The sequence below is a fragment of the Balaenoptera ricei genome, chromosome 13, assembly GCF_028023285.1.
Source record: "Balaenoptera ricei isolate mBalRic1 chromosome 13, mBalRic1.hap2, whole genome shotgun sequence".
In the NCBI taxonomy this organism is placed as follows: Eukaryota; Metazoa; Chordata; class Mammalia; order Artiodactyla; family Balaenopteridae; genus Balaenoptera; species Balaenoptera ricei.
Window position 1 is genome coordinate 82,440,330 of NC_082651.1, and position 20,126 is coordinate 82,460,455.

Here is a 20,126-nt window from a genome sequence, read left to right on the forward strand (position 1 = left end):
AAGAATGCTGTGGAGGTAAATACAAGAAGGTGAGATATAGCAGCAATTCCATTTCTAAAAAGAAGGCTTAAAGAAATAAGTAAACAAGTGAACAGATAAATGTACAAAGGGTGTGCACTCTAGCGTGTTTACATCCTCAAAAAAGAGGCACTTGGTAAAACAAACTAGGATATATCCATACAAAGGAATGCTATGTGGTCATTAAAAATGATGACATATAGCTACACCCACTACTATGAAAAAATGCTACATAGCTAAGTAAAACAAAAGGGTTCCAGAACACCATTATACCAGGCAATTATGTTCTATATGTCCACATAAATATGTACACATTAAAAAGGAGAGATATCAAAATATAAACAGTGGGTATCTCTACTTGATTTTTCATTTTCTTCTTCTACTCTACATTGTTTGAATTTTTTACGATGAGCATGTATTTTTATATTGGAAAAAAAATGGTTTTCAAAAAGTTTTCCTAGGGGCTTCTTCGTGGCACAGTGGTTAAGAATCCGCCTGCCAACGCAGGGGACACAGGTTCGAGCCCTGGTCCGGGACGATCCCACATGCCGCGGAGCAACTAAGCCCGTTTGCCACAACTACTGAGCCTGCGAGCCACAACTACTGAGCCCGAGTGCCACAACTACTAAAGCCAGTGTGCCTAGAGCCCATGCTCCACAACAAGAGAAACCACTGCAATGAGAAGCCTGCGCACCACAACGAAGAGTAGCCCCCGCTCGACGCAACTAGAGAAAGCCCGTGCACAGCAATGAAGACCCAACGCAGCCAAAAATAAAATAAATTAAAAAAAATTTTTTTTTCCTAAACATTTTGCATATTTAAAAATAGAATCTTGACAAGCAAAGAAACACAAACAAAATACGCCCTGGAATTTAAGTTTGTACAGAAGGACAGACTATATTAGGCATTCCTGGGGAAGCTGTGAACTCCCTATTTGGAGTTCTGCTTTGGGAATCAATTGATCACTGATGGTTCTTTAAGTGTGGAAGGGATAAGGGCTCCAATTTGAGTACGACATTGAGTACAAACACTGCCAACATGTCTAAATGCGTCTTCTCTTTCACAATAATCTATTTATTTTCAGAATAATATGTCTACTCACTATTTTTGTCCTCCAATCCCCACATTCTCCCATTTCCTCTCCATCAATGATCCCTCTTCATTGAGCAAGCACAATAAACCAGTTCAGAGTCCCCCCAAACCACAGCGGATATAGGCACAAGGACTCTGAGTCATCCATTAAAATCTGAGAAAGCCCGGGAGACCCTGCTACTGCCTTTTACTCCTCAAGAAAGACCGGAACTTCAGAGGCCTGGAGAAATAAACAAAACTGAGAAAGGATGGGGGAGAAGACAGGCGGAGAAGCAAACAGCTAGCGGCAGGGAAGAGTGGTGGGGAGAGGGTGGGGGAGAAGTTGGGGAGCCAACCTTTTGAAGTTTGAATGAAAGAAGATGAGGGCAAATAAAGGCTCCACTCTCAATTGGTTATTTGGTGGAACAGAGGGTCTAATTAAAGTTTTACAATGAAAAGAGAGACACTTTTAAGTTGGGATCTTTAAAAACATAACCAGTTTAAGATATTTAAGAACAAACATCAAGAAGGCGTCTATAATCACCACAGCCAAGGATGATCTTTTGTAGCAGTCATGCTAATGAAAATAACGTGGCTCTCTCTATACATATAAAATGTTTTGAAAGAGTACATAACTTTAACCTGTGTGCTCCTCTCCAATCCAATTCCACTGCCCCTTACCTAGAGGTAACTTCTGTTCTGAACGTTTTCCCTTACCTTAAAAAAATTTTTTTTAATTGTGGTAAAATACACATAAAATGTTATCATTTTAATGATTTTTAAGTATACAGTTCAGTAGTGTTAAGTACATTCACATTGTAGTGCAACCAATCTTCAGAATTCTTTTCATCTTCCAAAACAGAAATCCTGTATCCATTAAACAATGCCACATCCCCCCTCCCCAAAGCCCTGGCAACCACCATTCTACTGTCTTTATGAATTTGACTGTTTTAAATACCTGGGACAAGTAGAATCATACAGTATTTGTCTTTTTGTGACTGGCTTGTTTTACTTAGCATAATATCCTCAAGGTTCATCCATGTTGTAGCATGTGACAGGATTTCCTTCCTTTTTAAGGCTACATAGTATCTATTGCATGTATACACACATTTTATCCATTGATCCATCAGTGAACACCTGAGTTGTTTCCAAGTTTTAGTTATTGTGAATAATGCTGTTATGAACATGGGTGTATAAATATTTCTGAGACCCTGCTTTCAATGCTTTTGTATATATACTAGACCTGGAATTGCTGGATCATATGGTAATTCTATTGGGTTGGCCAAAAAGTGTCTTTGGTTTTTAAGTAAAAATAAAAGACACATTTTTTCATTTTCACCAAGAACTTTATTGAGCAACGTATTCACCCTTTTGTTCCACTACCTTCTGCTATTTTTCAGGCAACTTCACAATTCCATCTTCCCAAAACTTTTTATCTTTTTGAGCAAAGAACTGTTCCAGGTGCCTTTTACAGTCTTCCAGGGAATTGAAATTTTTTCCATTAAGAGAATTTTGTAAAGACTGAAATAAATGGAAATCTGAAGGTGCAATGTCTGGTGAATACAGCGGATGAATCAGAACTTCCCAGCCAAGCTGTAACAGTTTTCGCCTGGTCATCAAAGAAACATGCAGTCTTGCATTACCCTGATGGATGATTATGCGTTTTCTGTTGACTAATTCTGGACGCTTTTTGTCAAGTGCTGTTTTCAGTTGGTCTAAATGGGAGAAGTACTTGTTGGAATTAATCGTTTGGTTTTCCAGAAGGAGCTCATAATAGAGGACTCTCTTCCAATCCCACCATAAAAACAACATCTCATTCTTTGGATGAAGACTGGCCTTTGGTGTGGTTGTTGGTGGTTCATTTTGGTTGCCTGACAATCTCTTCCGTTCCATATTATTGTACAGTATCCACTTTTCGTAACTCGTCACAATTTGTTTTATTGATGAAAACAGAATGTTTTCATTACGTTTAAGTAGAAAATCCCATGTGGAAATGTGGTCAAGAAGGTTTTTCTCGCTTAACTTATGTGACACCCAAACATCAAAGTGATTAACATAATCAAACTTGTGCAAATGATTTTCAACGCTTGATTTGGATATTTTGAGTATGTCAGCTATCTCCCACGTGGTATTGATTGTTCTCAATTAATTTCTCGATTTAATTAATGTCTCAATTTGATCGCTATCAACTTCAACTGGTCTACCCGACCATGGAGCATCGTCCAGCAAGAAACTCCAGCACGAAACTTCTCAAACCACTTTTGACATGTTTGATCAGTCACAGCACCTTCTCCATACACTGCACAAATCTTTTTTTTTTTTTTGGCATTTCAGTTGTGTTTTTACCTTTCCTGAAATAAGCATAATATGCAGAAAATGTTGTTTTCTTCTATCTTCAATACTAAAATGGCTACACAAAAATTCACCGATTTTGATTGTCTTTTTTTAAATGCATGCTGATGTGACAGCTGTCATGTACAATCTAACAAAATTGTTTTTAATGAAGTTAAAGACAACTAAGTGCTACTAGAGCCATCTTACAGAAAAAAACCGAACGAACCTTTTGGCCAACCCAATGCCTTTAATTTTTTGAGGACCTGCTATACTATTTCCCATCACATCTGCACAATTTTACATTCCCATCAACAGTGCACAAAGGTTTCAATTTCTCCATATCCTCACCAACACTTGTCATTTTCAGGTTTTTTAATAACAGCCATCCTATTGGGTGTGAAGTAGCAGCTCACTGTAGTTTTGATTTGCATTTCCTCAACAGTGATGCTGAACATCTTTTCATGTGCTCATTGGTCATTGTATATCTTCTTTAGAGAAATATCTATTCAAATTATTTGCTTTTTTTTAAATAAATTTATTTTATTATTTTATTTTTTCTGGCTGCTTTGGCTCTTTGTTGCTGCGCGTGGGCTTTTCTCTGGTTGCGGCGAGTGGGGGCCACTCTTCATTGTGGTTCACAGGCTTCTCATTGTGGCAGCTCCTCTCGTTGTGGAGCACGGGCTCTAGGCATGTGGGCTTCAGCAGCTGTGGCACGTGAGCTCAGTAGTTGTGGCTCATGGGCCCTAGAGCACAGGCTCAGCAGTTGCGGCGCATGGGCCTAGCTGCTCTGCAGCATGTGGGATCCTCCCAGACCAGGGATCAAACCCATGTCCCCTGCACTGGCAGGCGGACCCTCAACCACTGCACCACCAGGGAAGCCCTTTTGCTCATTTTAAAATTGGGTTTTCTAGCTCTTGAGTTGTAGTTCTTTACATATTCTGGATATTAACCCCTTATATGATTTATATTTTCCCCAATTCCATAGGATGCGTTTTCACTGTGTCCTTTGATGTACAGAAGTTTTTAATTTTTATGAACTCCGATTTTTTTCTCTTTCCTTTTCTTTTGGTGTCATATCCAAGAAATCATTGCCAAATCCAGTATCATGAAGCTTTCCCCATTTCCTTCCAAGAGTTTTATCATTTTAGCTTTTATGTTTAGGTCTTTGATCTGTTTTGAGTTAATTTCTGTATATGGTGTAATGCAGGGGTCCAACTTCATTATTTTGCATGTGGATATACAATTTTCCCAACACCATTTGTTGAAAAGACTGTCCTTACCACACTAGTCTTGGCACTCTCCTCGAAAATAATTCAACTGTATGTGAATTTACATCTGGGCTCCTTTTTAAACTATTAACTAAACCCCAGATTTCACCAGTTTTTTTTTTATTAGTGTCCTTATTCTGTTTTAGAATCCAACCCAGGATACTACATTACATTTAGTTCTCATGTCTCTTTTGCCTCCTCTGGTCTGTGACGGTTTCTCAGTATTCTTTTATTTTTCATGACTTTGATAGTTTTGAGTACTGGTCAAGTATTTTGTAGAATGTCCCTCAATTTAGTTTTGCTGACGTTTTCTCATGAATCGACTAGGTTATGAGTACTTGGAAAGAATACCACTAAGGTGAAGGGCCCTTTTGATTACCTCATACCAGGAGGTCTGTGATATCCACATGACAGCACCGATAACAACCTTGGTCATTTGGTTAAACTAGTGTTTGCCAGGTTTCTCCACTGTGAGGTTGTCTTGTTTTCTGCCTTCACACTCTACTTACTGAAATTGAGTCATTAAGTCCAGCCCACACTCAAGAGGGGAAGGGCTTGTTCCACCTCCTGGAGCCTGGGGTCTACACATATTATTTGGCATTCTTCTGTAAGATTTCTCTTTTTTCTTAACTGTTTTGGAAAATATTTTCACCTCGTACGTAGGCATCCTAGAAATGTGCTTAGTTTTGCTTATTTTTAAAACTTTGCTGTGGATGAACATTCGTTATTTACAATATATTGCTATTAGAGAGCGATGCTGCTATCAACACTCTTGTACATGTCTTCTGGTACTCAGGTACAAGTTTCTCCAGGAAATATACCCTAGAGTGGAAAAGCTGGATTATAAACCATGTGTCATATTCAAATGTACAAGATAATGCCAGACTGTTTTCCAAAGTGGTTGTATCAATCTACATTCTCACCAGCAGTGTATAAAAAGTTCCTACTGTTCTACATCCTCACTAACGCTTGGTATTCTCAGTCCTGTTCATTTTTGTCAGTCTAGTAGGTATAAAATAATACCTCATCATGATCTTGGTTTGGTTTTTCTTGATTACTAATGAGCATCTTTTCATGTTTATTCTGCATTTGTACATTATTTTCTAAAAAAATACCTGTTATTATCTTTTGCCATATTTTACCAAGTTATCTTTCTTCTTTTTTTTTTGGCCTCACCGCACGGCATGTGGGATCTTAGCTCCCTGACCAGGAACTGAACCCGAGCCCCCTGCAGTGGAAGCCCAGAGTCTTAACCACTGGATCACCAGGGAAGTCCCTATCTTTCTTCTTTTTGATTGGCAGGAATTCTGTATACACCCTGGATCCTTTGTAAAATATATCTATATCATATATATCTTGTAAGGTATTGATCATATGCATGATATGATAGAGACATAAAAGATATATTTTTGATAAGATATATATATGTACATATATATAAAAGATATATATATGCACATCCTTTGTAAGTTACATCTGTATCTTCACCCCATTTGTGGCTTGTCTTTCCACTCTATCATATAAAGAACAAAGGTTCTTATTTCAACATAGGCAAATTTATAGATCTTTTCTTTTATGATAACACTTTAAATGTCTTATTTAAGAAATTCTCCCCGCTCCAACCTAAGGGTCATAGTGGTATTTTTTTTCTAAATTTTAAAAAGTTTTTTATCTTTTATATTTAACTTATCTAGAGTTAATACTTGTGATATGTAAATATAATGGTTTGCAGTATTAAAAACTCACATTAGGTGTAATTCACCAATGAAATCATGGGGAAATAAAGCTGGGACTCTCAAATAACCTTTTAAGAGGTTAGCACTTGCTCCCTTGCCCAATCTGTCCCTGAACTAGAGTATGATTCTGATTGCCAGTAACTTTCATAGGCCTAAATGAAATTCACATGAATGGTTGCAACTGAGACTTTTGCTTCTGCAATGCACTACCATACATGTTATTTAATGCAGTTTGGTTGTCAAAAAACTCAGAGAATTTTTAGTATGTTGACCAAATTTTTGAAATTTCTTTACATTTCATTAAACCCGGCAAACAGAAACATCTCCAAACAGTAAAATAAATTTATTTCAATTGGGCACTGGGGAAAAAATGGTGTTATTCTAAAGCAGGACCTTCTTTATGTTCCTAGCAGCTTCATGGTTGACTAAAATGGTTAGAAGTTACAAATGAGTAATCCAAGGCAAAATCTGTCCCTAAGCCAAGAGAACCACCTTTTACCTCTAATAAAACAAGGCAAATGGTTCTCTGATACTTCTCTACTTTATTAAGGTTAACCAACATGGTATTTATATATCTAAACATTTACTGTAAATTTTCAGTGATGTTTAGATTCTGAATTACCTTTCCATAATTAAGTTAAATTTAGGCACATTGGTTTGTATTTTATAGAAAACATTTATCTTTAGGTCACAAATAGGAATGAGCTATAATTTGCCAATGTTACAAAGGTGATTCCAAATCTCAGCTAAATTCTTTCCAAAATTGCAACCACTCATTCAGTCTTTCATAAAAATAAAGACCAAACACAATTGCTTAAACTTATCACTGTTGAGAGATTCTGGTAACTAAGAAATTCCTGAAAGAGTAATAAGCCGTGATTATTGGAAAGCTCAGAACACTGGAAAGGCTTAACTGCAAAGTACTTAACAGAAGGCCACAAATTTTGTTTTCCTAAGAGGAGCTAGGAACTATAGATGTCACTGAGTAGTGCATTGAAATGGCATTGCCTAGGGTGAGTGTTGCACAGAAACTCCAGGTCACCTCTTCTTGATCTATTATTTTGGATAAGCTTCCACTATCATAGCATGGCCCTGTAAAGGAAAAAAAAGTTCAATTAGAGCAGTCAAATGCAATGAATCCAGCCAGTACAGAGGCAGCATAGAACAATGGGAAAAATATAGGCTTTGGAACTTAATCCTGGCTCTGCCATTCAAACACTGTGTGATCTTGGGAAAGTTATTAGCCATTCTGAACCTCAACTTGCTCTCTAAATGGGGTTCATGGTGCCCACTTCAAAGTGTTTTTGTGAGCATCAGATAGCATACAATGTGTGTATGTATACACACACACACACATACATGTATACACATGTGTATCAGAGTCTAACTAGAAGAGTCTGACTCCTAGTAGATGCTCTGTAAGTGGTTACTATTAAAATAAGCCAGAGGGGCTTTTTTAGCTGCATAAAAATAAACGCAATACAGTGACTCCAACAACAGCCTTCTCTCTCTCCTAGATAAGAAAACTGAGGCTTTGAGAGGTTAAGTTACTCATCCAAATCCACAAAGCTATTAAGTAACAGGGCCAGGACTTGAAACCAGATGATTCCAAAACCTGGTCTCTTCTTTACTACTCTATGCAGGTCAAGATGATGATTTGAGGTCCCACAAAGGTAAAAAGGTAGAAAATTCCTTTCCTAGTACTAGGCACAGTGCTATATCCAAGTTATCTCCCTAGTTTAAACCTAGTATAGAAATTAATGATTTCATGAGTCTAAATCCTATCTGATAATCATAGTCATTCTACCTTTTGGACTGCTATCAAACTAGTTAATAGCCTAACTAATCTCCCTGCTTCTAGCTTCAATTCAATCCCCACAAATATTAAGCAACTATTATTTATAAGGCACCAAGCTGAACACTGTGTGGGTACGAAGTTTTGCTATATGGTCTGTATCCTCAATCTAATATACACTGTACTTCAAAACAAACTGCTAAATACCTTGATACAGGCACAAGCAAACAAAAGAACATGGACAGGAAGGTTTGACTGACTTGGGGTTGTCCTAGAAGGGCCCATAATAAGGTAGAATATTCCTCTTCCTGTTTTATTTCAACTGTGTTGTTTTCATGTTCCAAATCTTTTATATTGCACTAGATCAGTGGTTCTCAACGGCAGTGATTTTGCTCCCTCCTCTCCCCAGAGGACATTTAGCAATGTCTGGAGATATTTCTGGTTGTCCCAACTGTGTGTGCATGGCAGGGGGTTGGGGGGGGTGGGGAGTGAGGGGGGTGGTTTGCTACTGTTATCTAGTGGGTAGAGACCATGTTAAACACCCTACAACACACAGCGCAGTCCCCTCACCCCCAACAAAGAATTATCTGGCCCAAAATGTTACTAGTGCCAAAGCTGAGAAATCCTGATCCACAATGATGGATTCCTCCTTTGATCTAATCATGTTTGTAACACTCATTTGGCTCTTGAAGAAACAATGCCAAGTTTAATCTAGTTTCTAAGATGCATCATCTCCTTCTTCACTATACTGTAAACTTCTAGAGGTAAATAATAATACTGGATATTATTCTTTGTTCATCCACAAAAGCATCTAGTATTGTGTTATTAATCCTCTATGTGCTAGGTTAAAAAATTAGGGAACAAACACTCAAAACCAAAGGACATTAACCTCTGTGGACTATGCACTATGTACAATGCTATGCACTAGGTACCTCCCTCATTTAAACTTGGCATAGAAAGGTACGAGGGAGGGCTCCAGTCCCGATTTACCATGGTTTTCTGTAAATGAAGTTACACAGATTAGAAAATACTTCTGATTGTGAAGTCTAAAATATTCCAACCTAAAAATAACTGATTCCTTGCTTTTTCAAAGTCTCTGAGAAAAAGCCATAAATAAAGGCTTTTAAATGTAAGATGTTTATACTTTTACATATCTTATTCATCTTGGTCGGCAACAGATAGTTTCTGTTATCTGGAGAAAAATCAAATCTGTTTCCATCAGGGTTGGGAAAAAAAAAAGATTACAACCAGCCTTCCTTTTGGATTTTATTCCCACAGTGAAATGCTATAGCAGGTAGGAAGTTTTGTCAGTAACACAAGTAAAGCAGATAGAAAAAAAATCTGTAGAAAAACATAATTTTCCTCAGCTAAATAGCAAAGGGTTATCCAGAGGCAAATTAATTCTCCATTAAGGTATAGTTCAGTTCTCAAGAAAGACTTGGAGAGATTTTATGGATAAGGTCTCATGGTGACTAGATAAATGAATAAAATTTTATTATTAAAGAAGAAAATATATCAAAGTGTGAATAATGATAGTGTCTGATGAGGGGATTATAAGTGATTATAATTTTATTTTCTAAATACTTTTTGTATTTTCATAATTTCCATAAGGAGCATATATAACTTTTATAAACAAAAAACACAAACATTATTTTAGGGAAAAAAAATAACTTGGATTTAAATAGATTCTTCCTTTCAAAGTACTATCAGAATTAAAGTTGTACTCCCTCCCCACAAAAATGGGCTGCTTTTTTCCCGGTTGTCTGTCATCAGAAAAATCGCTCTAAGACTGTTTCAAATTAAGCTAAATCAAACATTCTTGGATGAATTTGTTTTGTTTCCAAGAAAATGACTTTCTGGAAGCTCCTATGAAGCTTCTGTGACATACCTGCCCTCCAGCTGCACAGGCGGCAACCAACCCATACTGGCCTCCTTCCTTCTGTAATCTGTTGGCAGCTGCCATGACCAACCGACAGCCAGTGGCTCCAAACGGGTGCCCCAGGGAGAGTGATCCACCCCAGATGTTAAACTTCTCCAAAGGAGGCGATCCAACCTGGCTCCCACAAAAATAGACACAAATATAAAGATGAGTTTACTTAAGAATCAGGCCAGGCTCGTAGTTAACAGGTAGTAATGGCAATAAAGGGAAGTAACTAACTTAAAGACAAATCACAAGTTATTTTACTGCAAAAGAAAGAAATTCTAAATCAATTCTGAAAGCCAAGGGCCCATTTATTTTTCATCTAACATCAGAATGGATGAACAAAGACAACCTAAAATTTTGCTTTTATTTTATTTTTTGTTTTTTAACATCTTTATTGGAGTATAATTGCTTTACAATGGTGTGTTAGTTTCTGCTGTAGAACAAAGTGAGTCAGCTTTGTGTATACATATATCCCCACATCTCCTCCCTCTTGCGTCTCCCTCCCACCCTCCCTATCCCACCCCTCTAGGTGGACACAAAGCACCGAGCTGATCTCCCTGTGCTGTGCTGCTGCTTCCCACTAGCTATCTATTTTACATTTGGTAGTGTATATATGTCCATGCCACTCTCTCACTTCGTCCCAGCTTACCCTTTCCCCTCCCCATGTCCTCAAGTCCATTCTCTACGCCTGCATCTTTATTCCTGTCCTGTCCCTAGGTTCTTCAGAACCATTTTTTTTTTCAGATTCCATATGTATGTGTTAGCATATGATATTTGTTTTTCTCTTTCTGATTTACTTCACTCTGTATGACAGACTCTAGGTCCATCCACCTCACTACAAATAACTCAATTTTGTTTCTTTTTATGGCTGAGTAATATTCCATTGTATATATGTGCCACATCTTCTTTATCCTTGCTTTTATTTTTTTCTAAAGAATTTCCAGGAGGTATTTTTCAACTAAGAAATAAATATATGTAATGAAACACAAAATTCTTCATAAGAAGCAGCAGTTTTCCTCTTCATATTTTTATTAGCAGGTATTAAAGCTCCAAATATTAAAGTGCTTTGGAAATTCAAACTTTTTTTTGGCTATGCTGCACGGCTTGCAGGATCTTAGTTCCCCAACCAGGGATCGAACCTGCGCCCCCTGCAGTGGAAGTGCAGAGTCTTAACCACTGGACCACCAGGGAAGTTCCTCGAGCATATTTTTAACCAGAAACTTACCTTGGCTTTTCTACCCATGTAGTTTTGTGCAAACCAATCAGAATCCATGGCTTTCAAATTAGCCAAAATCTGACCCTAGAAAGGAAAATAACTCAATAAGGACCTTGTTAGTAATGTCCCTCAAGGCGTTCTTTGAGTTTGTCTAACTTTAAAGCTAAGCAAATCTTTAAATCAGTTTTCAGTGAATATTTCCTAAAGAAACAATCTGGTACTTTTGAAGGGCCTCAAAGTGATAGCTTCAAAAGGTATGTTTTTCAGCACTGTGTGTGTAGCCCTGGGTTCCTCCCATCATGCCCCTCCCAGCAGTGTAAGTCAGTACTTCAAATATAAAGCTCCACTCTTGTTTTACTCATATTAAATGATTATAGTCCTTTGATATGTGTCTTTAAAGTGACTTACTGAGAAAGCTTCATGAAATTCAAAAGCATCAATATCATTCATTGTTAATCCTGCCTTTTCTAAAACTTTTGGAGTAGCATATGTTGGTCTGAAAAGAAAAAAATAAGTGATACAATATTAAAACTTTAATTTTTAACCTGAGAGCTCCTTCATATTCCCCAAACTGAGTTCTACATAATTATCAGTGTCTTCCACTCACTCACTGATTCTACTGTACAAATATTAAGTGTTGGTGATACAATATTAAACTGAACAGACATGGCCTCTGTCCTTTGCAGTTGATATTCTGGACTCAGAGAAATAGATAATAAGCAAGTAAACAATTAACGAGAAGGACAACTTAATAATGTGAAGAGCTAGAAGAACACAGAGTTCAAAAGGCAGAGCATCAGAAGGGGCGTGGCTAGTTAAAGGACATAATGGAGGCTAGTGAGGGTAGAGCCTCGTGAGGGAGGGAGAGGAGTCTAAACATTAGGAGGCTTTTATAAAAAGCTATTCTGAAGACTGTTGCAGAGTGTGTGGCAATATGAAAAAAATGCTTATGACATCTTAATGTAAAACAAGAACACAAAATTGTATATATATTGTAATTATAAGTAGAAAAGTATAGGAAAAAGTAGAAAAGACTCCAAAACTATAAAATGATAAAGCAACATAAAAGATTATTATTATTTTAAAAACCCAACTCACAAGCCAATTATGAACTCAGGGCTTAATGTACTTTAAAATCTATGTAAGAAACATTGGTAACCAAATATTTTTCATTATAATCCTAGGATATACACTGCTACCTACCCAAGTAAAAGCTGATCTTTTGGATCCTGAGACACGTACATGAAATCCCTAGGTAAAAAAATAGAGGAGTTAGCTCTAGCACTAAAATAAAGAAACCAGAGGCAATTTATTTGAACACTTACTTTACCTCAAATATGCCTTCGGCTTATAACCCATGGCCAGAGCTTTTTCCTCTGCCAAAATCAGCACTGCAGATGCACCATCGGTCTGAAATGTTGACCGGAACAAAAATGTTAAATTCTGCAGCCTCTCTGGTGGTCTTTCTTCAGCCACCTTCTATGCCCTGTTCCTAAATCTACCAACCAGTGACACTTATACAGTGCCTCTATATAACAAAACCTTTTCATTTTATCCATCGTTAAGTCACAATTCAAACACACACACCGACCCACTTTTGGAAGACGAGGGTAGAAGAGCCTATTCAGAAAGTACCGTAATTATCAAAATGGATGAGGAGAATAGGTAACTCTAGAAATATGTGTTCATGATAAACTAAAAGTTTTTTGCTTTTAGTGCAGAATATAAGGAATTTTATGAATTAAAACAATCTCCAAAAAAATCTCTTGTTTATTGATTTGTTTTTACATTTTCTGGACTGTTTCCCAGCTGCTTCCTGCCTGTGGCTTCGAGGTGATTTTCTTCTATTTATAGACTATAAAAATGGGAGAAGAAGAAATAGGTAGATAGCTGAGAACATAAGAACCATGGCCTTCCCTCTCTGGACCTACCCCACATGCTTTTTTCCAACTGACAACTGAGAAGTTGGGGGACAAAGAAGTACCACTCACAGAAGCCCTTTACCATTGCTTCAAAAGAAAGAGCTCAAAAAAAAAAAAAAAATCCAAAATTCCAAAGGAAAGGAAACTACTCTCTAGAATTTGCAAAATCAAAACAATTTCTACCACATCAGACCATATTTTTATAACTCAGTAATTTTGAAGAGGCTATGTAGCCACTATTGATAGGCGGGCATAAAGTCTGGAAACACAGGTGACTATACATAATGATATCACATCAATAATATATTCAATGTGCAGTTGTGCAAAATTGCAGTGAATGTGGTGCGTTAACAAAATCTCTGAAAATCCATGTATTTGTGATGCATTACCTCTGATGATTCGTGTTTCTGATTTTTGATGAATAAACCTGAACCTTTTGCACACCCCACAAGTAATCAAGGGGGTTCAGATCTGCCAAGAGTGTAACCCATACCATATGGCCCTATCATCCAACTTGGTTTTGGAAATAATCACCTAACCAGCCCTTCACCACTCAGGCTTTACAGAGTGGTACACCATCGTGTTGGAACCACTTCAGGCACCCTTGCCCGAGCTCAAGAGCAGGCATTAAATCATCATTTACCAAAGTCAAATATGTCAAACATTTGCCTATGTTTCTAGACTGTATATCTGGATAGAGGAGTTACACTGTAAAAGAAACATTGACCAGATGAACTATATCCAGAAGACTACACCCAAGGTAGTAGGAGAAGGAAAACCACATCTCCCAAGCAGAAGCAGAATCAGCAGGGACATTCAATTGAGGAGAAGAAAAAAAACCCAAGCAAGGACATGAAGCTACCTGCATATAAGTAAAATAACAACAACAGAAAACGAGGGTAGATTTATTCCATGATGCTTATAGGAAAGTAATTTGGGGGCCGGCATAAAATATAATTTTCTAACAATCAGAGCTAGGAGAAGTATCTTGTCACTCTCTCTGCCTACTTGCCAAGTCTTACATGACTCCCTGAATTCATATCCTATGTTCCAACCAAGCTTTTCCCCAGAGAGGTACTTGCTCTCGTAACTCCTGATTTTGCATTTGCTTTTCCTTTTGCCTAGAATGCCGTTCATACACTACTTGAATTGGCTTGTACTCGTCCTTCAAGATTCTCTGAGCAAGGGTCACCTCCTCTAAGAAGCCTCTTTGACTCACCCATCTATGTATCTTCCCCAAGAGCCTATGCTTATAGTCTTCACAGCACTTTCTCACTACATTACAATAAACTGTTCTTTTTATCTCCAGTGCCTAGCACAGGCAGTCAGTTTTTTGACTGCTGAAGTGCCTGAAAAGAACAGCTTTTTGTATCAGAATGGTGACTGGGTCAGGAGACTTCTATGGCTTTAAAAGCTATAATTCTATTTTAATATTATCTTTGTAATGAGGAAGTATATTTTTAAGTCTCTATTCATAATACACACAAATACCTCTATTTCAGGCTTTTCTATTGAGAGTACACAAATATAAAAGATCACTAGTAAACACATATAGCACACATAGTTACCAGAAAAGAAGAATTTGCAGCTGTCACTGTGCCATAGGGCTTGACGAATGCAGGTTTTAGTTTGGCCATTTGCTCCAGGGAGGAAGGACGAATGCCATTATCTTGAGTAACTGTATCTTTTCCTATAAAAATATGAAGTTTTTAACTCTAAGGCACAACAAGCATTATATATCTTCTCCAGAGAAATACACCTTAAAAATTACAAGAACAAATAAAATGTAAACCACAGATATTCACTAAAAAGAAAGCCTTTTATAGTTATCAAGATATTACCAAATTTGAAAATAAATTCTTAAGACTTCTGGGAAATAATCTAAATGATTTAACATTAGAAAGGATACCCTATTTTCTTAAGATATTCATTCACATTTGGCTCTTCTATACAGAAGAGATATGAATGAAGAATTTTAAAAACAGGCATGCACATAAGAACTAAAACATATCTGCAAGATCTAAAGGAGACATAAAAACTTCTCTTTTTAAAAGTTTTACCAGGGACTTCCCTGGTGGTCAAGTGGTAAAGAATCCACCTTCTAATGAAGGGGACGCACGTTCCAGCCCTGGTCAGGGAACTAAGATCCCACGTGCCTTGGGGCAACTAAGCCTGCGCACCACAACTACTGAGCTCGCGCGCCTCAACGAGAGAGCCTGTGTGCCGCAAACTACGGGGCCCACGCGCTCTGGAACCCGCGCACCACAACTACAGAGCCCACACACCCTGGAGCCCGTGCACCACAACTAGAGAGAAAAAACCCACATGCCACAACTAGAGATAAGCCTGCGCGCCGCAACGAGGAGCCCGCATGCCTCAACAAAGATCCCGCGTGCTGCAACTAAGACCCAACACAGCCGAAAATAAATACCTAAGTAAATAATAAAATAAAATCTTTAAAAAAAAAATGTTTACCTACTGTTACAACAAGGATTGAAACTTGAGTCCATGTTTAAGAATAAAGGCTGAGTGTTTTGGAAAGAGAACCATCATATTTACTGGAAAGTCACTCGGGGTCTTTGGAGTTTTGGAAGAAATTCAGAACTCCCTAACAAATATCAAGAGCATTAAGAGCATTCTCCTCTACAAAGTTAAGCAAACTGTTTTACCTGGTACTTTGAAGGGCACGACATCAGAAAGGAGTCCTTCATCCTGTGCCTTTCTGGCCAGGCTGTGTGAGCGCAGTGCATACTCATCCTGTTCCAGCCGAGAAATAGCGAAGGCGGCAGCCAGTCGGTCTGCAGAGTGGCCCATGGTCTCATTGGTGGAGAACTCGGCCACTGCTGGAAGCTGGGAAAGGAGATATTCAGGACCAGGCACACTGTTAACGGGTGCTATACCACACCTAGGGTTATTTAGGAAAGTTAAAGTCTACTATCAATCAAGACCAAGACAAGGGAAGTTCTTTCTGAGCAGGGCATCTCTAAAAAGGGCTTACAAATTCAAATCTTCGAACCACTATTTTTTCTTTCTTTCCATCTGGACCAAATAATTAACCTCTCCCTGTAACTAACAGAATCTGCAACTGCTAGAGCATAACTGAACGCATGCTGTCTTCCCTAAGTCTAAATCTCTGCAATGGGATGCTTCGGCAACACAAGTCTTTACGTAAGCGTTCACAAGTCTCACCTCGGGTGACAGGAAATTCAATCTGAATTTAGAGATTAAAGACAGTCGCTGACCCAGAGTCTTGGCCTTACTGAGATCCAGCATCATCTTCCTCATTTTCCTTGAATGGCGAATAGGGACGTCAGACATTAACTCTACACCGCCTGCCACAACCACATCACACTGGCCGGAAGCAATCAAGCTGACAGCTACAGGGCACAGGGCACAGGTACATGAGCATCTCTTGTATAGATAAACAGGCCACTGGTAATTTAAGCTGTTTTTCCTTTTTTTACATTTAGGCTTCTTGATTTAAAAATTGTATGATAGTTACTAGCATTGTACAACATGTGTAATTAAGGTTTTTACCTCTTCAGAGGGATTAGGGTAAGGTTTTTAAATGACTAAAAATACATTCAATGCACTGGAGAAAAACAAGTTTCATTCAGGCTGTACGGACATCAACTTTCGGAAGTATCCACTGGACCAACTCTCAAACAAATCGTACTCTAAACCAGAACTTTTGGCATATTTTATATGCTCCCAGCTTAAGTTTCCATAATGACTTTTTTCCTATAAAGAGAATTTCAATTTCTACTAGAAGCTAGAGAAATTCTGGCTTTTAGATAGAAGGCAGCCCCTTTCCCTCTTTATGGCCACTGGCAAGTACTGTGTCGCTCTACCCAGACCCATGCTGCGTGGACTGGAGAATGCCCCCATCCCTGCCTCTGGCTTCATCCCCTGCCACCCCTTAGGTGGCAACCTGGCCTTGATGTCACTAAGAGAGCACATCATGACCATATCTTTCACGTTTCCTGTCTTTTCACAATAAGGGTTGATGCTACAAAATGTCCCATAGATTTGCTAAGTTTTTTAGGAGAATTTCTAACTAATTAAAAAAATGCCTAGATGTGAGGGAAAAGTAGAGGAAAAGAGTTGTATCATCTAAAGCAGTGACTTATCACTGTGACAATGGTAGAGGGAGGAAGGCCACAATCTTCGTGGGGGAGTATCATATTAGAATCACCTAACTAAAATCTAGCAGGTTATAAACTTCTCATGCCTCAAATCTAGAAGTATCCCTCCAACAAATAATCCCTGAGATAGCCAGCCACACTACGAATGGAAAAACTACAAGAATGGTTGTGGTCCTCAGGTACGGAGGGCAGGAAAAAGGGCTGAGAACTACTGTCAAAAATCAAAAAATTTAAACATTACCTTATTTTTTGAAACACACAGAGATCATTTATTTCTGTTTAGAGTAGTTTTTAATGATCATATAAAAGACAAAGGAGAACCAACATGTACCTTCTGCGGTCAAAAAAACATACCTGTGGTCATGGCTTGGTTGGAAGAGATGCAAGCCATGGTGACAGTGTGAGCAGGAGTCTTATCAGAGAAGCCAGCTCCGAGGGCAGCCTTCAGGAAACAGAGTGAATGAAATGATCACTTATGAAGGCAGTGCTACATGTAAATGGTGCTTTAAGCAATACTTCACTGTATGGTAAATCAGGAAAGGATTTGAGTTCAATAATCCATAGAGTAATATTTAAAATAAAACTAAGCACATCACAGAAATGGTTTACTAATTTTTCGTCTAGCCATTAACTGACAAGCACTCTGCCAAGTTCCTTGTAGCCATTTCCTAGTGTGGTATTCAAGCCTACAACAGTCTCGCAATTCACCTAATTTCTTAGCAATGCTTTTCTCAGAGCTTTAAGGACATTAATATGTAATTTGATTTTAACTTGTTTAAATTTGCAAGTAAACCTAAAGTAAACCTGCTACATACAGTTGAGGGAATGATGACCTATATCATGGTGTGGGGTTCTCATGACCTATGTTCCTGCAGTTATAAGGCTTAGTAGTAAAGCAAAGTGAAATGAAAGTAATTTCATGACATGAAAATAATTTCTGAAGAACTGACCCCTCATGAACAGATTCCCACACAGGTCCCTGCTTGCTCACACGCGTCTCTACTTTCACTGACTGCCTGATATTTCAGACAGCACACCGTGATCCAACGCAAAGAGGAATTGGAAAACACGCCAAACATGCAAGAGTTCAAGTTGATGAAAGAAATTTTGGAAAACTGCCTGAGCCTCAAGTGAGCCTCTGACAAATAAGGGTTAGACCAGTTAACAACTGGAAACGAGAAAACTGGTCAGGATGATGACACAAGAGGTGCTTCAAAAGAGAGTAATTTGAGGGGCCTTGAGAAAAACTGAGGCCCTCCTTTAATCTAAAAATGGACATAAGGACATCTATTATTTTATTATACTATTTATTGAGTAAATTATGCTGCCCAAGAAACAATGAATGCCTGATTCCATTTTTGTTTCTGTAAAGAACTAATGCATAGGTGCAAAAATAAAATACTTACCCCCACCATCATTTACTATGAAATTCTGGTTCCTATTAAGGGAATTAATTTTTAGTGGCCTTTTTCTCAAACTATTTATCCTCAGAATACAAGATTTTCCATAATTTGGTAAGGTTAACATTTTTCCAAAGCTGAGATTAAAGGGTGTTGTTTCTTAACTGATTTTTATCTTCATACTTATACTACCTATACTAGTTACTGCATTTACCACCATTCACCATAATCCATAGGGACAGAAATGCGTTACAGTAGTGTACATGCAACATGACCTTACTGTGGTCTTTCCAGTGAGGCCTGATACTAAGAGCCCAACACTTTGTTGAAAACTACCCGCTGGCAGCTGCACCTCAGCCTCTCGATGTAAACCAACCCAAAAGGAAGAGAGAGGCAAGTCTCCAAGGGGAAGGGGAGGAGAGCTTCCCAGTGGGGCAAGTGTAAAGGGCACTGAGGTTGTAATGGCCTGATCCTCACGTGGTCCTCTCTGGCCTGTGTCACACCCCTGGCCCCAGATGACTCTCAAGACTGAAGAAACTTTAAATAGAAGTGGTTGCTGGTGAACCTTGTCTACATGTTTCTATTTAAAGTCTGAATAGCTCTCAAGGCAAGCTTAGGCTCTAGATAGTACAATGAGGGGAAAGGAGGAAAATGCCTCTTAGTTAAGTTGGAGAGCAGGGAAGTATGCTGAGGCCCTTCAGTGAAGTCAGGTTCATGGGAACTCAGCAGCAGAAGCCTTTCAGGATTTCATTATTACACTATTAATACAGACAACAGGTGCTTAAAGTTTTCTAGCTGGAAGTCACAGTAGCCTTTAGGTTATAAAACAACTATAGAGAGACATACTTATAACATATCCCCTCAATTTAGCCTTTAGTATTAGTACAGGGCTGGGAGAGGGAATCTACCACATGTCAATCAATAGCTGAGATTTGCATACGGATATAAAATTTCCAGAAAAAAAATTATGGCTTTAGTGTTGGGATAGAATAGAAATATAGAGAAAATTGAAACAGATTTAATATTTACTTTTTAAGTGCTCTTATAAGAGTCACTTTGTTTTTTTCAGAATATAAAAGTTGAAAATGTTGATATACTCATGAAATTGTCATATTTGATACATTTAGAAGGGTGAAGGTCCAGGGAAAAACAAAAAAATCAGGACGGGAAAAAAAACCCTCTTCCTGTTCTTAATTCTTTCCTGTCTCCCTACAATATACAGTAGGTGATTATGGCGGACTTCGGTAACACCAAGCCTTCAGCAGTCTTAACATATACTGATGAGTAAAAAGGGGGG

At 38.2% G+C, this 20,126-nt stretch overlaps 1 protein-coding gene across 3 annotated transcripts in view; it reads right to left on the bottom strand.

Moving 5' to 3' along the window:
* Window positions 1–6,751: 6,751 nt before the first annotated feature.
* HADHB (hydroxyacyl-CoA dehydrogenase trifunctional multienzyme complex subunit beta) overlaps window positions 6,752–20,126 on the bottom strand; it is a 37,605-nt gene continuing 24,230 nt past the window's right edge. For 2 of the 3 annotated variants that reach the window (XM_059893440.1, XM_059893441.1), the window contains exons 7-15: window positions 17,784–17,871; window positions 16,474–16,661; window positions 15,954–16,134; window positions 14,853–14,974; window positions 12,693–12,772; window positions 12,566–12,613; window positions 11,771–11,858; window positions 11,372–11,446; window positions 10,012–10,275 (exon numbers count right to left, since the gene is read on the bottom strand). In XM_059893440.1, the coding sequence (XP_059749423.1) occupies window positions 10,027–10,275; window positions 11,372–11,446; window positions 11,771–11,858; window positions 12,566–12,613; window positions 12,693–12,772; window positions 14,853–14,974; window positions 15,954–16,134; window positions 16,474–16,661; window positions 17,784–17,871 (1,119 nt within the window). In that variant the 3' untranslated portion in view covers window positions 10,012–10,026. Of the gene's footprint in view, window positions 7,520–10,011; window positions 10,276–11,371; window positions 11,447–11,770; window positions 11,859–12,565; window positions 12,614–12,692; window positions 12,773–14,852; window positions 14,975–15,953; window positions 16,135–16,473; window positions 16,662–17,783; window positions 17,872–20,126 lie in introns of those variants that run through there. The other variant, XM_059893442.1, reaches the window with a different exon arrangement.